The sequence below is a fragment of the Zonotrichia albicollis genome, chromosome 12 (genome assembly GCF_047830755.1).
Source record: "Zonotrichia albicollis isolate bZonAlb1 chromosome 12, bZonAlb1.hap1, whole genome shotgun sequence".
Classification (NCBI taxonomy): Eukaryota; Metazoa; Chordata; class Aves; order Passeriformes; family Passerellidae; genus Zonotrichia; species Zonotrichia albicollis.
This window is the reverse complement of record NC_133830.1, coordinates 21,569,435-21,594,709: the sequence shown is the minus strand read 5'-3', so window position 1 is coordinate 21,594,709 and position 25,275 is coordinate 21,569,435. Positions and strand designations below refer to the sequence as shown.

At 48.1% G+C, this 25,275-nt stretch overlaps 1 protein-coding gene and 1 long non-coding RNA gene across 17 annotated transcripts in view; one reads left to right on the top strand and one right to left on the bottom strand.

The window, feature by feature from the left end:
- The window catches only part of WNK2 (WNK lysine deficient protein kinase 2), a 96,263-nt gene extending 83,447 nt beyond the window's left edge, over positions 1–12,816 (top strand). For 6 of the 9 annotated variants that reach the window (XM_074550192.1, XM_074550195.1, XM_074550194.1 and 3 more), the window contains one exon: positions 3,219–5,648. In XM_074550192.1, the coding sequence (XP_074406293.1) occupies positions 3,219–3,566 (348 nt within the window). In that variant the 3' untranslated portion in view covers positions 3,567–5,648. Of the gene's footprint in view, positions 1–3,218; positions 5,649–11,231 lie in introns of those variants that run through there. The other 3 variants (XM_074550198.1, XM_074550196.1, XM_074550199.1) reach the window with 2 other exon arrangements.
- Positions 11,485–25,275, bottom strand: part of LOC141730665 (uncharacterized) — a 31,679-nt gene continuing 17,888 nt past the window's right edge. For 6 of the 8 annotated variants that reach the window (XR_012582270.1, XR_012582271.1, XR_012582276.1 and 3 more), the window contains one exon: positions 11,485–24,883. This is a non-coding gene — a long non-coding RNA (uncharacterized LOC141730665). The remainder of the gene's footprint in view (positions 24,884–25,275) is intronic. The other 2 variants (XR_012582273.1, XR_012582272.1) reach the window with 2 other exon arrangements.

The window sequence follows — 25,275 nt, the reverse complement described above, 5'->3', positions numbered from 1 at the left end:
CTGGGAAGAAGTGATAAAAGAGATATCCATCTCTTTTATCATCCTGACCAGCTCATGTTGGCAGCCAGCTCTGAGCCTGCCCTGTGACTCAGTTTTGTTTCAGCAATAGTTGGTCCATACAGAAGGAAAACACTTATGTTAATGGGGTAGCCAGCAAAAGGAAAATTGTCTAAATCCTGCCTTTTCAAATGGGTTGTGATAGTTATGGTCAGCTTTCACAACAGAATTACCTGGTTTCCTCTATTCTGATATAAACCCAGAAGTATTTATGGTGTTGGTATGTCACACCCAGTGCTTGGCTCTGTAGTAGTTTGACAGTACTGGAGCTGTGAGTATCACTGGGGGTAGTAGCACTTTGAGATTTGCCTGGTAGAGCACAGGAAAAATTATAACAAGTCCCAACAACAGATTTGGGGTATTTGAACTACCCTAGTGTTTGTCTTGTGAAGTTTTTCCATTTTTACCATTGTTTTCTGGTATGTTGTTCTCTGTGTATGTATTATTCTTGTTTACTAAATGAGTTTGTGGGATTATTTGGGGGAAGGGGAATAAACAGCCACAAAGGAAGAACTGCCAGGAGAAGGCAGGTGTGGGGGAAGCAGGAGCTGGTGGCTGGTGCCTGCAGGGACATGTGCAGGTGCTCAGAGCAGAGCTTTGTCAGGGCAGGGAGAGTTGGGTGCAGGTGAGGAGGTGGCACGAGCAGAGGTGTGAAGGTGCCACTGTCTCTCTGGGCTCAGGGAGTTCATACCTTCAGCAGAGGAGCCTAGTGGAGATGTGGAGGGGAAGAGCTTCCCTTCCTGCCCACATGGCACATCTTGCTCTCCTGAGAGCCCACGCTCAGCATTGCCTGCAGCTCTGGGCTCCTGAGCACTGTGAGGGCCAGAGCTGGCCAGGCAGGAGGGACAGGAGCCCACGGGGGCTCTCAGCTGGGCTGGGCACCCCTGGCAGCTGGGGCTCCTCCTCAGGTGAGCCCTGGCCATGGACACAGCACTGTGCTGCACAGGGACATCCCTGGCTGTCACCCCACATCAGCCTGGCTGTTTGAGCTGCTGAGCCAGGCCTGTTCAGGGCTGTGCTGTGACCCAGCAGAGCGATGCACAAACCTCTTTCTTCACTGCCTGAATGTCCATCTGCTGCCCTTTGAACAGCACCTGCAAAGGGACTCGCAGTCTTACGGCTTTCCTGGAGCTGGGAAACCCACAGCTTTGGGGCTGCTTTTCTGGCATATGTTAATTCTGATGCTTCAGTCAGCATCTCCATGCAGGAACTGATGGGATGTGTGGGCCTCCATCAGTGTTGAGTCATCAGAACTGGTTAAAAAGGTGATGGTTAAAAAAGGCCATACCCAAGAGGCTCCTACCGAGGGAAAGATGCAAGAACCAGGTGCCATGGCTCTTAAAGTGTGTATTTAGCTCACGTGAAGCATAGGAGGAAGGTAGAAGAAGCAAAGTTAAACCATTAACGTGTGTTTGTCGTGACATTATCAGGTTTAATGTGTATGGGTAATGTTGGGTTTGGGGCATGACAGTTTTTTTCTGGTCACACATCCGTAGCATTAAATGCAGCCACTGCTTTACTGAGGAATTCAGCTGAGAAGGAAAAAGTTCAGAACTGGAATGAGTCAGATTTCTCAGGACTTTAAAAGAGCTGAAAATAAGGTTTTTCAAATTAATTTTAAAAAGGGCAAAAATGTAACCTCACATTTTTAGTGCCACTGAGTTATCTCAGTAATCTCTTGCTAGTACAGTCCAACTCCTGGCCCTGCACAGGGCACCCCAACAGCCCCACACATGCCTGAGAGCATTGTCCAAAATGCAGCATTTTCACAAATGTCTGTAGGCATTCCTCACAGGTGCTTAGTTCAGTAGAAACCACCATTTTGAGGATGCTAAAACAATAATCTAATAACAGCATACAGAAGTCTGCAGCTCTTAAAAATATATCCTTGATTCCTCTGTTTCTTGTTCTTTGGTTTCTGTTAATTTTGGTGAGGTTTTTAACATTATTGGTGTTAAATTCATGATCCCGAAGCATCTCCTTCAGTTCAACGTTCACTATCAGATTCGGGCTTCAGGTGAGAATGAGAGACAGGGAAGTGAAGGAGAGCATTAAGTAGTCCTGTATTTTTCTAAAACTGCCCTTAGAACAGAGGTTAATGCCCCAAAGTAGGACGTCCTGGTGGACATTGCAATTTTTATTATTAATTGAGAAATTAAAATCACAAGCATGGAGTAAGCATCCCACACAACCTTAAACATATATTCATTTTTTCTGCTGAAATTTCACCTTCACACCAGTTTTATCAATTGAATGTGAAATATCGCATTGATGGGAGGCTCCCAGAATTAAATAACACCCTTTTCTCCTTATGCCATAAATAGATGGCCTGGTGGGAGCCCTGGCAGGGAGCTGTAAATTCTGTCACATGAAAAATGTAATGAAATGCTGCAGTCATTTGGGGTAGCAGCAGTTCCCATGGTGTCATGCAGGATGGAGTGTGTAATTTGGGAAGCTCTGCCATCCCATATTGAGGGAGGAGAGCTCTTTCTCAGCCCCTCGCGTGCCAAAGCTGCTTAATTGAAGTGTATGTTAACAGAATTTTAGAAAACCGTCTGGAATTGGTCCTGGCAGCCCATGAGGCGGAGCAGCCCTGCTGTGTCCCCACTGGCTGTGCCTCACCTGGCACGGCAGCAGCAGCGCCAGGCAGCGAGGCGCCCTGAGGGATGTGCCACCCTCAGCTCCCTGCGGCTGGCTGAAACAATTTTGTACAGAAATAAGGGCTGGAATTTTTAAAGTTCTTTTGACGCTGGCTGGTAGAGCAGGGAATTTGGGTTAATTCTGCATTTAGTGAAGTTTATTTACTTTCATGCACAAGTTAACACTGAGTTCCTTTGGACATGCGAGGGTGTTAATTTTCACTTGTTTAATGATGCTGCTTGTCTTTTTAAACAATGAGGTTATATTGAGGTAACTTTCTTCTCTGCCTCATATCAGCCTTTTCTATTAAATTCCAAATATTCTGTCTTTAAAAAGCAAAAACAAAACCCAACCCTCCAACAAAAGTATAAAAGGAAAAAACAAATGAGCCCAAAGGAAAGGCCCAAGGACACAGTGGCACCCCTGAGCTTGTGCCCGCAGCTGCCCCAGGGCCCGGCGTTGGGCTGACATGGGGAGAGCGGTGCCCTGTAGCAACACTTGTTGTGTTTCTCTTTTTGTAGGTAAGTTCGGTAAGGACAGGACTGGGGAGCAAGTGCCCCGTTCCAGTGGCTTGCCCTATGCCCACAGGATTAGCTCCTGGAGCTGCACCATCCCTGCCCGTGCCCGTGCCCGGGCCCGCCCTGGCCGGCGCGGTGCCGCCGTACGTGATGCCTCTCTGTCAGTACGGAGCCGTGTTCCCCTCGCCCGTGTACGGAGTGCCGTGGCCGGGCCCGGTGGCGCAGCCGGGGCTGGTCCGGGGGCCCGGCATCGTGCGCTTCTCGCCGCTGGGCCGCACCTGCCTGCGCATGTACCCGGGGCCGCTGCAGCGCCCGGCCCGGCCCGCCAGCCCGCGGCTGCGCATGACCTAGCGCGGGGCCCTGCCACAGGACCCTGCCACAGGACCCTGCCACAGGGACTGTGCCGCGGGGCCCTGCCACGGGACCCTGCCATGGGGACTGTGCCATGGGACCCTGCTATGGAGACTGTGCCATGGGACCCTGCCACAGGACCCTGCCGCGGGGACTGTGCTACAGGACCGTGCCAAGGGACCCTACCACGGGACCCTGCCACTGAGACTCTGCCATGGGGTCCTTCACACGGGTGACCCTGTCAGTGGGTGGCCTTGCCGTGGGTGACCCTGTCAGTGGGGGGCCTTGCCGTGGGTGACCCTGCGCTGGGTCCCGGTGGTTTTGATGCTGTCACGCTGGAGTGTTTGCTCTGTCCATGCCATGGTCTGTGTGGGATGAGGCGGGCCCGGGGCACAGCCATGCACTGCATCAGCAATCACTGTGAGGCGGCGGCACCACAGATCATTTGTTGTCAAGGCAATACCTGCTTCTGTCCCATTGCTGAAGACACTTTATTCCTTGTGTTCCGTTTCACACTTGTGATCCTTAACATCATTGTACTTGAATTGATAATTAGCAAATTGTACTAACCATGCAGGAGTTCAGTGCCTTGAATCTCAGCTTTCCAGTCCCAGCTGGAAAGAGATGTACAATTATTTGAAAGGTGTATTTTATTTACAATCTGCTTGTGAGTTGGAGGTCTTTTTATTTGCAAAGATATTGCAGGTTTACAGTTGATGTTCCTCATCAGTTTCATTCTGCTGTAAATGCTTTGTTTTTATTCATGGGTTGAATTTTCACTTCTGAAGCTTTTAGAAATAAGAATTGTGAGGTGAGATTTGTTTGACATGCTTGTTTGATGCACTGATCGTAAAATTGTTGGTGTTTGTACAAGGAGTAGTGAAGTGTACATTGTAATGTGGAGCATTTACAGAGTGATCTAAGGAAGGTGTATACAAGGACAGGGGTGCAGCTTCAGGCTGCGCTCTCCGTTCTCCCCAGCCTGTGGTAAAGCCATTGGAGATGACGACTTAATTCTGTAACGGGCAGCAAATGCTGTTTTCCTCTGGATCAGCAGCACACTGGATTTCATTTCCTTTCCCTATGTTGTGATTTTATAATTAGTTAAATATCAAGCTCATGCATGTTCCATAAGTGAGGACAAGTAATGGAGCTGTTGTTTCTAGCAGACCGTGTCTGCAGGTGGCTGTGGGCCCGTGTGAGCAGAGCACACGTTCGGTTCTGCTCCGGCCGCTGCGCTTGAGGGCGATGTCTGCTCCTTGGTGTGCCAGCTGTGGTAATGCTGGAACAGAATAAGAATGTGAAGCTGTTCTTTTTCATATCTGACACTTCAAATTTGGTGTCTCACTGCCTTCTGTTTGGATTTTTTTTAAATTTATTTATATATTTATCTTTGTTTTTACTCAAGTTTGCGCTCCAGGTGGCATGGACACCTCTCTCCTGTTTGAAAGTTGCTTTTTTCCTATTTTACTGTGATAGAGCCTCCACCTGCACTTAGTGTAAAGGCACAAGGTAACCACTAGAGCTGGTTTGCCATGGTAAGTCTCCTTCCTTCCCTGAGCACTACGGGCAGCACTACAGGCACAGGACCCAGCTGTGGCCATACCCAAAGGCCCCACAATGACATTTTGTAGCCCTCTGCTGAGGGGCAGAGATGTCCTGTGCTGCCAAGCTGTGAATTGTATAGTTCTATTGTACTTCAAGCATTATACATGTCTAAATTACTTTGTTTGTACCCTTTGAATATATTATTCCATCAATTCAGTTAGAATTGAATTTTATAGACAATTATGCAGAGTCTTCTGCCTGGGCAAAATACTTACTGCAGTAAGAGATTTCTGTTCTCTGTACCATGTATCTTTAATTTGTTTGGGTTTTTTAGATTCATGTCGGTATGCTTCATGAGCAAACATGGAAAATATGTTCTCACACCGGGTTCCCTTTGGCTCACACTGAATCCTACAGTTTATGTTGCTATTGCCTGTATAGTCCATCCCTTGTATGCTGACAAAGTCAGTGGCACTAAAAGTCCCAAGAGATTGTATAGATTAAAAAGAAAAATAAACATTTTGTGCTTGAAAATGGTGTGAAAAACCCAGTGTTTTCCTAAAACATAGAGCAGTGTCGATTCCCAGCTATTGCAGGTAATTCTGTGTTTGTTTTCCAGACTCGTTCTTGTCCCTGGACTGTGTAGCAGAGCAGATGTGGTGCCTGCAGCAGTTGTTGGGTGCTCCCCGCAGTGTGCCCGGGTGTGTGCTGGCACCTCGGGGCCGAGCCCTGAGCCCTGCCTGGGGCTGCAGCCTCGGCTGCTTCCCCGGAGCACACGGCTCCCTCGGGGCTGCGGTGCTGCTCATGAGGCTGCTCAGTTTGGTGGGTGGGAAAGAGGCCCACGAACTCTCTCCTGAGCTGCAAACACTAGGGAAGCCCTCCTGAAGAATTCTGTCATCATTTCACTGTGAGGAACTCAGTCCTGTGGCCAGCACCCTGTTGGCAGTCACCATCGTTGGGTGAGGCTGCAGGAGAGAAGAGAGAAGGGCACGCAGGTGTGGCACCCCTGCTTGTGTCTCCGTGTGGCTTTGCTGTCTGTGCTGTGTTGGTTGGAAGCCTCTGCCCCACGGTGGCTGTGTTGCATGGCTGTGCTCCCTGGGCTGGCTGGGGAGCAGGGCATGGGGGCACCTTCCAGGGCCTTGGGGGAGTGCACCTGCCTGCTGCACTGGGGCCGAGCAGGAGCTCAGAATGTGTCGCTAGCATTGTCGTACTCGTGATTTTTAATTTCCTGATGGCCCTCTTGGCTGCAGCTCTTCTGGCTGTTCACTGCAAGCCATGGGTTTTTTGCCCTCGGCTGTGAGGATTGTGTCACAGGGTGCTTTGACCTAGGTGGCAATTAAGCAAATGACATGAGATTAAATAAACAGAGCAACTTCTTGAGCAAAAGGTGAGCCAAGAGTAAGACAGAACTGAGGGATCCATACTGCACCTAAAAAAGATCCCCTACAGATCCCAGAACTGAACTTGTTTTATTCCTGACTGAATATTACTTCAACATGCAGCAAATTGGTCAAACCTGCTGGTAGAATCCCTGGTCTTGCTGGTTCCAGTCCTGCATGTCCTGTAGCTCTGCCATCACCCAACATTCCCAGCCAGCACTGTGCTGCAGGGACATGTGGGAAGTCAGCACAGAGGCTCAGCTTCAGATACCAGGTTTCAATGAGGGAGCTCACAGATCCTCTGATTTTCAGTCTTTCAGTTATAGAAATTTAATACAAATCTTGAAAAAATGTTTAACCCCCATAGTCACCCACCCAGCAGTGGGAAAGTTTTGCAGTTTTCAGTTTGGGAAGTTAGGAAAATAGTTGAAGTCTGCCTGTGTGCCTTTCATTTGGCCTTCTGATTGCCTTACGTGGTGATGGAGTATCTTAATGCATGACCACATCCTGCTTTCCCACTGCATTCCCAACTTGCTGGAGTAACAGTGGACATGGAGAGGAGCAGCTGCCATTGGCACTGCTCATCTGCCATCTGGGATGCAGGGCTGGGCACTGGAGATGGCAGGGAGAAACTGCAGTGATGTAAGGCTCTTTTGCAAATCTGGATCCAACCTCCCTGGAACAGATTTCTCTCAAAAGAATGATGCAGCACTGGCCCTTGCAGATTGCTTGCATGTTTAGCTCTGGTTTCCAGTCCACAACTTCAAAGAGGGAACATTTTTAAAATTCCTTTAAAAAAGAAAAAAATTAGTTTGAGAAATTCATTTAAAGAGGAAATGTTGCCCAGAGCAGCTGTGGCTGCCCCTGGATCCCTGGAAAGGATCCTGTCCAAGGCCATGTTGGATGGGGCTTGTAGCAGCCTGGGATAGTGGAAGGTGTCTCTGCCCAGGACAAGGAGTGGGATGAGATGGGCTTTAAGGTCCCTTCCAACTCAGACCATTCTGGGACTCTGTGATTACTTAACCATTACTCCATATCTGTCTTTACAGTGCTCCGCTTGTGCCTTCTACTTTTCTCTGAAATCTTTGACATTAGCTGAGGGCAAGACAAGGGACTGAATGGGTGAGGTGTGGCATTCTCTGTGCTCCTGCAGAGTTACTTGTGTTGGGAACAGGGTGCCAAGAGACAGGATTCCTGAAATGAGCTTCTTCCTCCAGGGAAGAAGCTGTTGGGTGTTTGTGGAAGGAAATCACTAATACTTTGAATCATTGGTTTAACTTGGCTTTGCCAATGGTAGCTCTTTCCCTTCGAGCCTTTTTCATAATCTCAGTGCATTGCTGTCAAGTCTGGGAACATGCAGAATTTTTCCAGAGAAGCCCTATGGATGGTTTTTGGGTCTGTGTTGATTTTGTTCAATTTGCAAGTGTTTGAGCAGGAAAAACATCTGTCTTCATATATGCCTTAAAAGTTGGTTTTGGAGCATTGTAACCAGAAGTCTCCTTCTAAAATTTATGTGATGTCAGTATTGCTTTCTGTGTCATCCCCACTTCCCCCACCACCCCCACTGCAATGAAGGAAAAGGTTCAAGGCTTTTGGAGTGAGATCGATGTTTAATCATCAGATAGCAGCTATTATGGCAAAAGCTTGCCTTGTTTTCTGCCTTGCTGCCAGCTAGTTCCCCTCAAGTTTTCCATGGATGCTGTTGAAATTGTTGGCTCAGAGACAGTCACACATGAAACAGATTCTGACCGTGTGTCATGTGCAGTAAGGTTTCCTTGCCTTCTCCAATTCTTCCTCTGCCCTCCTCTGTCCTGATTTTGGGTGATTCATGTGGAGCAATGTGGGCATGGTCTCTCTACAGAGCTTCTGATGGGGAGCTCACACTCTTCTTGTCATGCTGGATGAATGTCTGATATGGGATTGAATTTATAAAACAACAAAACCATGATTGTGTGTTATTTCTGACTATGATCATTCACCATGGGTTGAGTCCTTGCAGAGCACTTCAGTGGTTCGTGGTGTTGGGCACCTGGCTGGTGCTTGGGCAGACTCAGTGTCAGTGGAGTTGTCTGATGTGCTGACTTCTGGTATTATTTTATCCCTGACAGTCAGTTTCCTGTCTGTACACCCCAGAAATGAACCAGTTTGTTGATCTGGTGGGAATTGTGCTGTGACTCACGTGTGTGCCTTTTGGCAGGGGCAGCATTTCTGGCTGTGGAGTGATCCCTGTAGATTGAGCAGGACAGGGATGCTCCAGCCCCAGCCATGCTGCTGCCAGGCTCCAGAAGTGCAGTGTAATGAGATAGATTTTAGGGGCTGTCAGGCTACAAATTCTGCTTTATGAAGGGATGTGGTGCTCAGAGTGGTGTGGATGTGCTGCACTGCTGACTGTGAGCCGTGGCTGTGTGAGCACAGGGATCACTCACACCTCATCCAGGTGCAGTCAGTGTCGGAGCAGGAGGTGGCTGCTGTTGGGAATGATGTGATTGTCTCTCCTCCCTTCTCAGGGATAGTCATGTGCTATCAAGGCTGTCTCTGCATATGCTTGGGCTATATTTGATTATCAAACCTTTCCCTTTAAATAATTTTCTCGTGTGGACTTTGGGCTCTGCATGGGTCGAGCCTTCAGTCTGACACACAAAGTCTCAGGAAGCTTTAGGGCTCACGTGGTTACTGTGGAGAAGCTGTTCATAGACAATGCCCTATGATTTGATAAAGTATCTGTTAAAACAGTGAAATGCTTGTGAGAAGCTCTTGGTTTTTCTAAATCTGGTGAGCAAGGAGCACTTGGATGAATTTCTCCATGCAACAGGATGAATGCATGGTGAATATTGAGCACACTGTTGTAGTCACAAGGCAGGGGGAAAAGTTAGGATTGTTTTTTTCCCCTCAGAAAGGAGCACATCCCTACACTTTGCCTTTCATGACTGAGGCACCACTTGAGCACCAGCTATGGCACTGTGGCTTTTGAAGAGCTGGGCATGGTGAGAGCCTCTCCAGCCACTCTTCAGGGGTCTTCTCTGGGCCTGTTGCAGTTTTTGTGAGGCATTTAGGGCCCTGACACGTAAAAAAGAAATAACCATCTGCCAGTCCTTTTCAAATGGGGATTCTTCAGGTCTGACATAAAATATCCCCAAAAAGGATTTACACTGGTGGTGTTGTTTTTTTTTTTTTCCAATGACTGCAAATAAAGTAAAAAGTTCCTCAGCATTTCTAGTTTGTTTATCTGACTAGACAGACTGAATCTGGTATCTTTGTCCCAGTTAGGCAGCCACTACAGGGTGTGCCATGGCTGCCTTTCCCCACAGTTCTGCCGTCACCAAGAAAACTCGTGGGTAGCTGCACTGCCCGACCTGTCCAGCACTGCTGCCCACCCAGCCTGGGAGAGCTCAGGCTAACAGAGCCTGGAGTGAGAGGTGGGGTAGTTGCCCATGGCTGAGCTCCTGTGGGGGTTTGTTTTAGGAGCTAAGTGCCCGGGGAGCCGGCTCTGTTCTGGGTGTTGTGGCTGACCCATTGCTGCCAGATGCTTTTTTCCCAGTTACCTGGAGATAATTAATTTTGTCCTATTTTCTCGGATGAAACTCCATGCCAAATGCTGGTTATCCAGTTATCCGCCATGAGCAGGTGTTGGGGTGGATCCAGGCAGATCTTCAGAGCTGACAATCAGAAGCTTGGGGAAGAATTATGAGGAAGACATGATTTTCCTTCCCTTAAAAGTCAATTCTTCCTGTGAACAGGCAGAGCAGGCAATACAGGAGGGAGAGAGCTGGGATTGCATCTAGCAAGCACAAAGCCCAGGCCACAGAGACCCAGCAGGAGCTGTGCCAGATGCTGGCAGTGTCTGCACTGGGCACTGTCCCCAGCGTCCCCCTCGTCCCCCTCCGCTCCCTGCATGAGCTCTGGGCGCTTCCCAAAGCTGTCTGCTCCGTCACAGCCGTCTGTGCTGCCCCTCCTCAGCCGCATGCACCTGTCTGTCCGTCCGTCTGTCTGTCTGTCTGTCTGAGGTGCATGTCCCCCAGCATGACCAGTGGGCGTGTGGTGCTGGCAGGGGTACATGAGGGGACAGCCCGTGCTGCTGCTGCCGCCTCAGGGTCGCGCTGCTCTCGGCACCTGCCCTGCCTCTTACCCTGCTCCTGTCACTGCTGTGCCCTTGCTGTCTGTCCAAGCACCCTCCCCGAGCTCTGCTCCTGTGGCAGCAGATGGACCCCAGCGCTGCCGGCGCAGGGCACAGCATCCCAGGGATGCTGCTGGGAGATCTCTTCCAACCCAACCATTCTGTGATCCTGTGGTCCAGGGCTTGGCTCTCTATGGGACAAGGGAGCCAAGCCTGCAGGCGTGAGGAGCTGGCGCCACGACCTGCCCGGGCAATGCCATCCTGCTCTGACACCCGCACACGGCCCCACATCCATCTCCCTTCCCCAACAAACTGAGCCAAACGCTGCTGGCTGCTGCCTCTTTCCATCCCAGCCTCCTGGGAGCCTGGCTCTCTCCCCACAGCAATGAGAGCTCTGCTCTGAGCACCCTGTCAGGTGCTGAGGTTCTGCCACCAAAGGAAATGGTTGACACGGCTGAGCTCCCAGCACGAGTGCCCACCTCGGTCCCTGTTCCCAGGGAGTGGGACCAGGAGTGCGCTCTGGCAGCAGCACCTCTCACACACGTGAGGTGCCCTAGCTCACGTGGCCTTTTTGGGTTTGGTTTGGGTTTTCCTAGATGTGAAATCCATATTTTTTTCTTTTAGATTCTGAAAATGAGACCATCAGTGAGTGACACGTGGCCCCCACAGCTACGGTGCCAAGCGCAAGGCCCCACCGCGGCCAAGGAGGAGGAAGAGGAAGATGGGAAATGATTTGTCGTGTGTGAGGAATTCTGTGCTGTTCTGGTCCATTCAACGCTATTTTGTAACTTCTTTCTAATCATTTTTTTATTTATAGTTGGAAATACAAAAATGTTATGCAATAAAAAATAAAGGAGAATTATTTTGGGGGAAAAGGATTTTGTTCCAAATTGTTCCCTTCTGTTGTGAGCCAGATTTCCGTAAGCAGCAGATGGAGAAGAGGGAGGAGGAGGAAGAGGAGGAGGCACTCCTTCAAATGCTTTTTGTTTCACACAGTTAATTGTCATTTAAGCAATTTTCCAAGTGATAAACTAGGCACGCATACAAGAAAGAGAAGATCCAGTTCCATTTAAATTTCTCACAGTTCTTTTTTAAAGATGAGATTCTATTTTAAATCAACTTAAATTGAGTTAAAAACCTCCGGATCCTGCACCAGAGAATGAGTCTGCTTGTCACTTCCCTTTTTACCTCTCTCTTTTTCTCATAGACTGACCACATTTTCTTGCCAGATTTAAATACAGTCTCAAGTCACTGCTGATTTTAAATGTAAGACTAAAATCCTCCCAAAGATGAATGGGTAATTGGAGCCATTTTTAAGACTCTAAAGTGCCTTCAATGATCTAAGCCGATGCAGTGGGGGTTTCTTTCTCTGGGTTCCCTGGCAGTGGTTTCAGCTGTCTCCTGGACTGGGGTGACGGACAGAGTAGCTCATAGCAATAATCTCATGGGTAACCATTTATAAGGACTACTCACCTGGTTTTCAGAAAGCTGGGTTAGCATTGTCCTGAGAAGTGGGAAAATGCTGCTTCTGCTGTTCCATCTGGGCCCCAAAATCTCTGCACCCATGGCCTCCCTTGCTCCTGCTGCGTTCCCAGCCCAGGCTGTTCTCTCCCTTCTCTTGTGGTTGATACCAGAGCCAAGGAGCCTCCGCTGCCCATCCTGGTACCACCCTCCCTGCAGCTGGAGCCAGCCGTTCTTTTGGTTGTTACCTGCCATGTCTGTCTCTTCCAAATCTTGGTTCTGAATAATAAATCTTATTTTGATGCTGTTGTTCCCTATTTCCTTTCCACCATGGCCCCTCCTGTCCACCAGCAGGGGTGAGGAGAGCGCAGGGGGAGGTACGTGTGAAGCTCCAGAACCATTCAAACACTTGGTTAATTCGGAATTTTTACGCCCCAGGGCCAAAATATACATATTTATGGTAATTTTCTGCTTCTCTGGGGTGCCTCCTGCCCTGTCCTTTCCTGAGGAAATGGGAGGGATCACCTGCATAGGAGCAGGGACTGGTAAGTGCTGGATCATTGCTGGCTTTGGGCTTCCCTGCCACAGGAGGTACCAACCTGTGTCCCTGCCCTAAAGGGAGACCCAGGTGAGTGGGGCACCTTCCTGCTTCTCTTTGGGCTGTTCTCCTTCCCCTGGCTGGGAGGGCAGTTCCTGCTGGCTGGGGGGACAGGGGTGTCGTGTCCCTGAGGTGCCTCTCCAGGGACGTCACTACTCCAGTGATCACAGAAACAAAACACTGTGCCCTTGTCTCAGATTTTTATTCCCAAGTTTGAAAGATGGTTTTCTCCAGGGAAATCTGTTGCAGGGTCTCCTGGGGTCCAGAACTTCCTTCATCAGTTGTTCTGAACATTTTCACTGTTTCTACAGACCCTTAAGCTCCTCTACAGCTGCAGGAAACCAAGGGGCCTCTGTCTCCAGATCAGCATTTTATAAATATTCTATTAATATTCAGATTAAAAATAAGGATTAGCACCAGGATTAAAGCTCAGGAGTGGAAGCTGCGGCAAGCCCTGGCTGGTGGCTGCTCCCCACATCTGCCCAGACCACCTGGCTTTGGATAATCTCTCCTCTGAAGGATGCTCCCTCTGGTTGGATGGTTTGGAGCTGTTGAGGGTCCCTGAGCTCCTCTGGAATGAACCACTGAATGGGATCCTCTAATTCACCCTATTATTCTGTGAGGGGGAACAGGTTTAAACTAAATAAGAAGAAATTTAGGTTGGATTCTAAGAAGGAATTGCTCCCTGTGAGGGTGGGCAGGCCCTGGCACAGGGTGCCCAGAGCAGCCCCTGGATCCCTGGCAGTGCCCAAGGCCAGGCTGGGCACTTGGAGCAGCCTGGGACAGGGGGAGGTGTCCCTGCCATGCAGGGGAGTAGAAGGATTCTGGTAAAGTCCCTTTCAACCCAACCCATCCCAGGATTCTGTGGTGCCAATATTTCATCCCAGCCTCCCTGCTGGGGAAGAAGGGATGTTACTACTGGGGGTTTATGGCAATGGGAATAAATTCCTGCAAATGTTGAAAGCACAACTCAGTTCCTTGCAACTTCAGGGGCTGCTGAAGCAGTGAAGTGTTTGGGTGGCTGCTGATTTTGAGGGGCAGGGAAGACTGGAAATGTTTCAAACCCCTCTGGATTTTTGCAGTTTCTGTGAGACTATAAAGGATGTTTAAATGGTTTATTTTCTGTGCAGTTTCTCGGTGCTTTTGTTGTCTGAGCAGGAGAAAATCTGGAATTAAAAGAAGGAATACATTTGGTGAGAGAGTGATGTGACCTGAGGGCATGTGGAGATGTTTGAGGCTGCTGGATGTCTAACAGGGATTCCAGGGGCTGGTGCAAAGCCAGTTAAAAATGTCAAACACAGCAACATCGTCCTCAAATGTTTGCTGATGGCACATGAGCTGCTGGACTCAGTGGTGTGTGCTGTGGGAGAGGGATGGCTTGGGGACTCCACAGGGCTTTGCAGCCCTAAACCTTTTTATTTAGGGACACTTTGGGAGGTAACTCGTGTTTGTTATCCTTCTCAGAGCATGCATTGGTTTTTTTAAAAACCCCATGAAGTGGCATCAGTGGAGCTCTGCATGGCTGTGCTGCCTGTTGGTGGCAGAATGAACTTTCTGGCTGGTGATGCAGGGTGGGAGAAGGCATCTGGAGAAAGACTCCTGCCTCCCAACACCCTCCCTGTGGGTTTGCTCTCACACATGACAAGTGATGAACACCTTGAAAATCACTGGCAGTATGCCATTTGCTGTTGCAGCAGGATTCTAGGAGCATATTTCTGTATTTATTTTATATTTATTCAACAGTGAGAGGTGTTATGAAGAAGCTGACAATTAGCAATGCGGAATATTTTTGTTTACTGATGAGCAAAGACAAGAAATTTATGTGCAACTTGTAAAATTCAGCAGTTGGAGACTTTTATTTGTCCTTTTCCTTCTATTTCCTTCCACCTACTGGAAGGTGTCCCTGCCTCTGTCAGGGGGTTAGAATTAGAAGAGCTTTAAGGTCACTTCCAACCCAAACCATTCTGTGATTGTATGATTATTCTTCACTTTTTTCTACCACCTCTTATTACAAAAGCAGACAAAGAAAATTGTTCAGAAATCACCTGCCTGGATGGTTATGGGAAAACACAATTGCTGTAAAGCAAACCCAAATCCACTTCAGCTGGAGCTGGCACTATGAGCAGGTTCCTGTGCCCAGCTGAATTCGAAGTGCCCAGAGTGGGGCTGTGCCCCTGTCCCAGAGCTGTGGGACCCTCTCAGAGCTGGCCTGGGCTCTCCATCAGTTTTGGATCAGCCCTGAGATGCTTTGAGTTTCCTCTCTTCCCTGGGTGCTTCACCTGCATTCCCACACCTGTGGAGTTGGTCCTGTTGGGAAAATGCCTCAATTCCGTGTCTTTCTCACAGCACTGTTTGTTTTCTTTATTTAATCTCTCTGGGTAAACTTTGGCTGTGCTCAGCACCAGCAGCTCAGGCTCTGGTGGGGAGCACAGTGTCCCCAGGAGGGATGGCCCCTGTAGGGCAGGTGGGACTGTGCTGCCCACCCATGGGCAGGGGATCCCTGCTGGACCCCGGTGGTTTTTAGATCAGGTTTTAATGAAAAACCTGAGATGACGTTTTCCAGATGAAAAAGCAAAGTTCCCCCTTTTTCTTTCCTCTGCTCCTTGTTGTGCAGAGCTGGAGCACCCCAAAGGGAAGGGTGCTGTGGGGAAGGGTCTCAGGGAGCTGGGGCTGCTCCGCGGGGGCAGCAGGGCAGGAAAGGGAGCTCTGGGCTCTGGAAGGGGCACATCCTGCACACCCTGTGACAGTGCCATCCCTGGGCCTGCCAGCTCACTGCCCGGCCTGTCTCTCACCACAGAGCGAACCACAGGGAAGGGCTGGGAGCAAACAGGGAATTTTTTCATTGTCCTTTTGAATCAGATCTAGAACAAAATGTTCAAGATGTGGAGCCTGGAGAATTCCCCTGTGCCAGGCCAGGCTGGGATCTTGGGGCAGGCAGGGCCGCAGCATTCTGTTACTGGCCTCCAACTATTCAAATCTCTGTTTTTTAAGAAATCTCTGTGTTACATCCTGGCTTCAGAAGCTACTGCTGTTACTGTTCATGAAATGGCAGGGACATGTGTGAGCTGACCAAACCTGTTCCCAAGCACTGATTTTTGCAGAGGACTAGAACAGGAACATGGAGTACAGCAGTGCAGAGTGGGTTTGTCAGGGCTTGTTTTTCAGGGTGGGTTTTTCCACTCACACCGAATGGGCCAGAGCTGGCTCTCTGTGGCAGCAGCCCTCAGCTCTTTGTCATGGTGATCAGCAATGCTTCACTGTTGTCATGGTTGCAGGGTTACTACAGAAGCCAAAGCTCTGCACAGCCCCTTTATTCATAGTTTCAGTGTATAAACTAATTAAGTCAACTGAAAGCATCAGTCTGTTCCCTGTGCCTTGTTTTTCTAACATGTGGGATCAGATAGACCTGATTCCTGCTGTCCTCCAAAATATCCAGTCTGACTCTGCTTCAGCTCCTTGGCTGAGTTTTGTACCTTAGCACCAAGCAAAGTCCACTGATCATTTAATTGACCAGAAAACTCCTTGCAACATTGAAAAGGTCTGTGGAAAATGTCTTTTGAGCTGCTGAGATGAGGCTGAGAGCCAGTGTGTTGCAGCTGTGCTGCATTCCTCATCACTGCTTTGCTCGGGGCTGGAACCCGGTCACTGTGTTTAGTTTCTGAGTTTATGCATTGCTGGGTGAAAAAAGAAATGGTGGCAAAATGCCCCAGGAGGATCTGAGCAGAGCACCTCAGTGCTGCCCCAGGATGGGGAGGGACAGGGAGGGACAGCCCTGTGGCAGCTGGCAGGCACAGTGTCCCTTGGCCAGGGCAAGGTGGGCAGCACAGTGACACACAGGCTCATTTCTCATTAAAACCTGCTCTAAGCAGGAGCTCTGTGCGAGCCCAGGAGCAGTGGCAGGAGCCCCACTGTCTGTGTGAGGCAGCAGTGGTGTCAGTGTCAGCCTCTGTCAGGGAAGGATTTGGGAGGTTTGGTGTCCCCACTTGTGTCCTGGTCACTGCTCAGCTCGTGCACAAAGCAAAACCAGACAGGGACCCCAAAACTCCTGCCAGGTCTGAGCGCTGCTGTGGTGTCTCCCAGCACACAGCACTGGAGGGCAGTGCCAGCCCCTCACCACCCTCGCAGGAAGGGCAGCAGCGATGGGGGAGATGCAGGTGCCATTGCACTTTCTCAGGGTACGAAGGCACGGGGGGGATAGAATATAAGAAAATATAGGAAGGAATCTCACCCCTAAGGAGATGCAGCTGGGCCAATTATCAAAGATTAGGAACAGGCCTGACATCAACAGGCCACAGCTGTAAGCAATGAGAAGCAGAGTGCTGTAAAAGAGTGGGGTGGCTGGGTGAGAAGGGAATTGGAGTCAGTGCTCTGAGGAGCTGCCCATGAGAAACACCAAGAAGGTGTGGAACTTTTGTGATAAGGTGACACCAGTGTGGAAGCCCTGCAATAAGATGACAGCACGAAGGGAGCTGGGATTTGCACCCTTGTTCCACGAGGAGCTGCTGGCGGTGGCCAGCACAGTGTCTGGAGGACATGTGCCCCTTCCAACTCTTTGTTGCTCCATAAACACACAGCAATAATTGCTTTGGTTGCTTTCTTACCAAATATTTTTACTGTTAATCTCATTTTGACAGAATATTTGTGGGGAGCAAATACAATGGAGGCCCAAACACACCAAATCTATGAGTGGGAGGTGATCTTCTCTAGCTCCAGCCCCAGCCTGGGGTGCTGAGTGCCCCAGCTGGAGTTTGTACCCCTCCAGATGTTCCTTGGTGGCGTTGTCCTGGCACAGAGGGGTGTGAGGTGTGGGATGGGGCAGGGCTGTGTCCTGCCCAGCAGAGATCAGAATGTGCAGGGACTCACTGCAACACCTCCATGAGAGACAGCAGGGCTAGAGATGACAGGGCAGGGTGTGAAGAAGGGCATGGAGTGCAGAGCAGGGACAGAGCAACCCAGCAACCGCCACAGAGAATTTATCCAGAACTGAAGGAAGTGCTCCCAAAGGCTCTGCTCTTTGCTAGTCAAAATCTGCCAGGATAAACTGTTTTTAAAAAACAGCAATAGTGTAGGAAAGTGACAGAGCCAGGTCTGCAGAGGGAGGTGACGGTGACTTTGCTGCTGAGGGATGCTGGCACAGCTGAGCCCCCCAACCAATGTGGGGCTTTGTGAATTCACTGACCAGGACTCCTACCCTGATACCTGATCACCTTCACTGCAAGCCAAAAATAAACAACTTTTACATGCAGCTGAGATTACTGCTTTAGCAAACTGCAGACCCATTCTGGGCTCCCAGGTGAAGGGACATACTCATTCCTGTTAATGAAGGATTTCATAAACATCAGTTTCTCGTTTTCAGCCCCACCAAACAAAGCACAGCAAAAGACAACTGTTGATAAATACCCTTAGGGATAAGGGTATTTATCAGGCTGGAAGAACTACATCAGCTAAAAGTTAACTCCTCCCTTTTAACAGGAACCAATTAGTCTTGAATTAATGCAGGCTGGCAATTAGAATACAGTTAATAGTAATGGGAGGATAAAAATTCTGGAGCACCTTGTGATTGCAGAGGTAGTTTGAGAAGCTTGTGGAAGGATTGTGCAACTAAGTAGAAATTTCAGAAGGGAGAAAATGGCTTTTTGTTGTGAGTCCTGAGGGATTTGGTGAAGTGCTGGGAACAGAAGGCACTTTTTGTTTTTCCCCTGCTAGATTCCTAGGTATCTGTGGGGGTAAGAAAAAAAACCTGTTGGTAGATCATCGAACTTGGGGCTGTTGTTTTTCTTTCCCATCTTCTCAAGCACTGAAGATTGGTCTTAGCCAGAACCAAGATGCAAGTGAGATTTGCTGAGTGCCATTAAAGTCCTGGGGTCTGGCTGGTGGTGCTGCCCAGTGTCCTCACAGTCCAGATAAGGTCAGGGCTGGGGTGGAATTGTCCCTTGCAGACCTCAGCCTTGGCAGAGGGTGCCAAGAGCCAGTCCTGGTGTCCTGCTGCGTGCAGGGACGTGGGACACACCCCAAGGGTCAGCAGCCACTGAGCGGAGGGGACACGCCAGGAACCCGTGTGAGTGTGCACGTCCTCCTGCAGGGCACGGGGCTGCCGCGCCTGGGGCGGGTAAGCAAAGACCCTTTGTCCTCCCACACCTCTTGCCCAGCTGCAGGCAGGTGTTGGGGCCTCGGCTGTGTCACCCGCTGTCCCTTCCCTGCCTCAAGGTGAAGCAAAGTGAAAATTTTCCAGGACAGAAATCCATTCTAATTTAGGTGAAATGTACATTTTTGAGTTGAGTCTGTGGTTAGAAATCATAGTTATTTAGCCAGACTGCAAGGCTGAAGCTCAATGAAGTTACTTCAGCAAAGGACAGAGATAAAGGGGGGGAGACAGAAGATGATAGAGAGAGACAGGGACTGCTGTAAGGGCAAGTCAACCTGACCTCAGAATTCTTTCTGATAAAAAGGAACTAGTGGTAAAAGTCACACAAAACCCATAAAAATGAATATGTATGAACCTATTGTGAAACTGTATGCATATGTATTTGAGAGGGGGATAAAAGGAGATCTGAAGTTCTCAGAGGTACGCATGCCTTTTGAGGAGAGTTTTCTCCTCATGTGTCCGGCGCCGTAATAAAACATACCGAGCTTTACAACTTTTATAAAGTTGTGAGGTTTCTTCTTTTCTCCACAAAACAAAGGTCTGTGCAATCATCTCACAGCCAGCGCTAGGCGGGCAGCAGGTGTCTGTCTGTCTGACAGGAGTCTGTTTGTCTGACAGGGGTCTGTCTGCCTGACAGGTGTCTGTCTGACAGGTGTCTGTCTGCCTGACCGGTGTCTGTCTGCCTGACCGGTGTCTGTCTGACAGGTGTCTGTCTGTCTGACCTGAGGTGAGGGAGGAGCTGAGACACGTGCCCGGCGCCAGGTGACACCGAGGGACCGTGCTCAGTGTTGGGGACAGCGTGGGGTGGCCGCTGTTCCCCCCAAGCCCTGCTCACCGCCCGGGCCCGCCCGCTTTGGCTCTGGCCGAGATGGCGTTAAATGTGGGATCTCAGCACCTCAGGACTGAGGTGCCGAGTTACTGAGACCACCTTTGGGGGGCTCGGGAGTTTTGGAATGTTGCTAGAAGTGTTTGGTGGTTGGACTTTGATTTTACACAGGAAACGACACTTGTATGAGGATAGGAGGATTTTACTGGAGTGAATGGTGAAGGGATAAGTTAATTAGAGAGTGAAACACAGGGTTTAAGATTTTTGTATAGGAGGGTTTAGAGAAGTAAGATGGAGGAATTGGGGCGTGTTTTGTTTTTCTTCTTCTTCTTCTTCTTCTTTTCTTCTATCTTCTGTGGTGATGTTGGCACTTTAAGATTGGTTATTACTAAAAGTGCACTGGTTAATAAGAGTAAAAAGTATTGGAGAAAAATGATAAATATTGTATACGTAACTTTGAGTATAAAGATAGGTGACCGCCCCAGGGGGCTGGGAGTGTGCTCATGGCTGGCTGCTGAGCAGACCTCTGTTGGGCCGAGAGAAAATCTTTTAGATAAACAATTAATAAACACCGAGACCGAGAAAAGATCTGAAGCCTCTTCTCGTCCTTTGAAGCGCGGGCAACCCAAAGGCACCCCGGGCCTTTCCAGGCCATCTAAACAGCCGAGAATCCGACAGTTAAAGGGTTAAACATCCCGGGCAGGGCCTGCACGCCCAGAGCATCCCAATAAATGATATATCAGCCTTCTTCCCACAACAGAGAAATACAATCACAGGCTGATATTTCATTTATTAAAGTACATATATTTTTGGAATAAAATTCCATGTAGCACTAGAGAGTGATGTGTTGTTACACACCGCAAACTTTCCAGCTCTCCCATTAATTTCTCTGGTCCCCTGTTAGCAGCCTCAGGACTGGTTAAATGTTCTATTTCTGCCTGTTCTGTCACAGCCATAGCACTTTTGTGGCCTCTCAAGTGAACACCCTGCACTGTCCAGGCCATTGTCCTTTCTTGCTGTCACACAGCACAAGCCCAGAATATTTAAAGTGTGTGTGCTTTGTATCACATCAGGCTGCTCTTAGAAAGAGCTCTTCACTGATTGTGAAGTAATTATGGTGGACAAGTCTCACTCAGCCCCGGAATAGCCTGACACCAAATTCTCAGCTGAAATAAACTGCTCTCTTGCCATTGCCTTGGGCACAAAGCAAACAGGATGCAGAAGGACAGGGCTGATCCCAAGTGGGAGCTGTGAATGTGGCAGAAGAGCTTGGTCATAAAACTAATGGTGACTTAGGCTAATTTATTTTATTTCATTTATTGTTATGTTATTTCATCTTATTCAATTGCTTTTACTTTATTTTAGAAACTGCTGTGAAGGCTGAGATTAGTGGGGCCTCTCAGAATATCCAGGTCAAAGTAGTTAATTATTTAAACCAAAGAGAGCTTTCTTCTGAGCCCTTTTAAGTTGGTGGCAAAAAATAACCTCTGGTGGAAGGCTGGGAAAGCAGGATATGAGGCTCATGATTTAGCACTGCAGATGTTCTGCACAAGGATGACCTGTTCCTTTGTGCCTACACAATATAAGAAAACATGAATAACAAAACCAGAGTATTCCTTGTTCTAGCAGGAGAGGACTGGCAGACAGATGAGCCTGCACTTGTTCAGATTTAAGCCCCATTTAGGCAGTGAGGGTTTCTGCCTCCTGATCTTAATTCCTATTCTGAGAAAAGCTGCTTTTCTGATACATATCCTGATACAAAGTCTCCTCGATAGCCCACAGGATCATCAATGGTGAATGCTGCAAATACAGGCACGGAGCTGTAGTTGCCACCCTTTAGGTATAACATAACCACTGAGTTTCAGTGGTTGCTGAACTTGGGGACTGCTGTGGGTCAGGATGCTGCTGGCTGAGAGCTCACAGCTGTCATCTGTTCACTGCTGCTCCTCTAATTTTGAAGAACCACCGTGGTTCAAGGAGAAAGAAGTGTTGGGACAAGAGGCTTTACAGAGAAAACTATGGGATTAAAGGAGGGGGTCAGCTGATACAATCAATAATCTAATTGAGCTGGTGATAGAGCAAGGAGGCACAGCTAACTGCTGGGTCTCCAGCTGTTTCTGAAGGAGGACTAGAGAGGGATGAGGATGAAGACATCTCAATAAATAATGTTCAAAAAAAAGGAGCCTCCATAAGAAAGGTGCAGAGCACACAGCATCAACAAGGGTGGCTGCACCTGGTGGTGGGCAAGGAGAGACACAGGGGGATGGGACCTCTTCACAGTAAATCCAAGGATTCAGTCACTTTACATCTTTTACTGCACTCTGAGAATTTTTACTGGGTCACAGTCCTCCAACTTTCTAAATGTTTTTTCAATTTTAATAGTATTTTAATATCAAACCAAGTAACTCGTGAACAGCATCAGGTTGCTTGCAGTCAAGAACATTAATGCTGTAAATGAGAAAGCAAAGTGGAAGACTAAGAGAATGAGAGTGTATGACTGTGACAACAGTTTGTGATGTCAGGATTATCACGTGATAGCTGGATAAAAGGCAAAATATGTTTTCTATTAATTTAGTAAAAGCCATCTGGGGTTTTTTTTCACATATTGTCTCAAATTATTTTGTCTTCTCTCAGTGCCAGAGCTGACCCCTGTTGACTAAGTGTCTTGGATTAGGGCAAATTTGGGAGAAAACCTCCAAAGGGGTTTCTCTATAAAGCAGATTTAAGCAGCCCTTCCTTTAACTGGTTTGAGAAAAGATTTCTTGGGAGGAAAGTGGAAAAAGAATTCTTTATTTAACAGGCTAAGCATTTACCAGCAGAATAAAAAAGGAACAATATTGAACAATAAAACCTCTTGCCACTTAGAAGAGGTGACACACTCAGAAAGTGGGCTGTAGCTCTGCTAACTCATTCTGTTATCAGTCCCTCCCACATTGGAAATGCTGCAACCCTGGCCCAGTCCAGTGGGCCACAGGTGTGAGCTGCAGGTGCTCTTCTGGGTTTTCAGTCCAGAGCAGGTTCAAAGAGCTCCAGAAAAAATGAAAAAACACAGTCCAGAGGAATTCTCGGCCTCAGCTAGCTAAAAACTAATTAAAAATCAAAGGAGAGCTCTGTCCCTCTGTCTGTCCTTGCCGCAGACTGCATAGTGCAGGAGAAGGATGCAGGGGAGCAAGTGCAGTTCCTGATAACAAACTCATTGCTTCTTCTCACCGCCCCCCCCCCACTCCCCCCTTCACTCTTGGAACCAGTCCTAAAGATGCAAGACTTATTTCTAGGTTAAACTGACAGATGGGGATACAAACATCATCAAGTCACCCCAGGACACTGAGATATCTCTCACTGAAGAGGTTTGTGCCCCAAAATAGCCCACTCCTTTTCCTCCTGTGAAGAAAATAGCATGAATTATGTTTTTCCAAGGTTAAATATTTCTATATTTCAAGGTTAAATATGTCTTTATTTCTATAGGCAGGAAAAGACTGCTTCTCAGTAGTATACAATTGACTAAAATATGAAAGGATAATTATTTTTTTCTCTATCAAAGGACCCTTTTGATTAGCATTTCATCAAACAACGGCATAGAGGCCTAGAATCACCCTGTCATGAACTAATGAAGGTATTTTCTAGCCCAGAAAATGCTTCTCATTACCATTAGGGGCAACAGAAAAGTGCATATGGGGCTAAGGGTTTGTTCTCAAGTTCCAAGATCTGCATGTTGCTGTAGCAAAACCTTGAACTCCTAATAATGCAAAGCTTTTTCCAGAAAAAAGAAAAATGCATAATTAATGAAGAATGATAGAACTGATGATAGAAGAATTGATGAGGAGGAATGATAATTGGAACTTCTCAGATGTAAAGGCCATGAAAAGATCTTGCATTAGATCCATATGATATGGATGATTCAGATGGCAATGTCTGTGCTATAAACTGAAGGCAAGGCCAGACATCCCTGACACGGACAGGACTGCGAGTCCAGAGTGCTTGCATTCATGACTGGACTTCATCATCCACAGGAGGCAGCAGGCAATCTGCAAACCTGAGAGTTGCAGATGGATTACCACTATTAGAAAAGGAAGTGCAGGTAGCTGGGAAATACCTTTACTTACTTTGTAAACCTGACTTTTGAATTACTGTCACCAGACTCATGGGGTAAATCAGGCTATCCTGATCTGGTTTTGGTCTAATATGTAAAATTATATCAACAAACAGCACATGGGTACTAGTGGGAATGATTTCCCACGTTCACTGGCATTGCAGTGCTTGAGAACAGGTTCCAGGGACAGATGCTCTGAGAGACCCACATTACCAATATCCCAACAACCAAAGCATGTGCACAGAGAAAAGGACTACAATTCCCAGGAGAGGAACTAGCAGGGAAAGAAAATCTCATTTTCTGATTTCCATTTCTAGCCCAAAATAGCCTGTCTGCTCTCCTGGTCTTTGGGAAAACAGCGATTATGAAGACTGGTGATATTCAATTCCTGGCAGTGTTGCAGCACACTCATGGGGTAACCGAGTTGCAAATTCTGCCTGGCAGAAACTCAGTGGAGTTAATAATATGTAGCAAATTAAGCAAACAAACAGAAAAGCTGGTGCATTTAGGAGGATCTGCAGCAACCGAATCTTTTCTTACCCTTTCTAGGCAAACATTCACAAATTGCAGGGAATGGGGAAGGTAAAGACAGAGGGCAGTGCTGGGTTTTGTATCCAGGATCAACCAACCTGTATATGTATCTGCAGTTCACAGACTGAAGCAGGTTGAGAAATTTGTCTATCTTCTTACAATAGTCAGAATTAAAGCTCTCCTGCAGTGAAATAGTTGAAGTTAGTCCCCCAACATATCAGCTGTGCTCTGACAATGAGGTGATGAGCTACTGTATGCCCCAGCTGCTGTCCCAAGGAGGCAGGTGTTGTAGAAAGGGCTCCTGAAGCACCAGCAGTGGGCAGGATGTTCACCAGCCATGGGCTGGCATTGCCAGCCACAGATGTTTCAAGCACTCATGGATTTGCAGCATGGAAAGAAAGATACAGGAGGCAGGAAGTCAAGGTAGTTTTGGCACAGCTCAGCTGGATGCAGTTATCCTCACCTTGTATCCTAGTGGGCTGGTGGAATGGCTCCTGAGCATCACCATCTGCAGCACATCCTTCTGTGCTGAGGAGGTTGCCTAGAACATTCTTGCAGAAATGCACCTTTTTGCCATTGCTGACTTTGGTGACATTGAAGAGTCTCAGTCCCAGTATCTTCCTCTCTAAAACCACAGAAAGGGTAAAATTAATCTCTGGTCAATGGTTAGGGTTAAGTTACAACAAGCTAACTCAAGCTCAGTGTAACTAAGGCCAGAACTTACAATAGAATCCTGCCAATTAGCATTTGTGGAAAGGAACACATCGCTGCTTTAAAGGAAAACTGTTTTGCCATTAGCTCAAAGTAGCTTGTAGAAGCTTTCACTGTGACTAAGATCTGCAGTAACGTTGGAGACCATTCAGCCAAAGACTGTGGGATAATGCCTATTTATGGCTTTGGCATTTTAAGGTTTTTGTGAAGTGAAGCAGTAGGGATGCAGTGGGCTCCCTTGCATCTGCTGTGCCACAAGGGAGCGTGTGCCTGCTCAGGAATAAATCAGGAGTTACATATTCAATC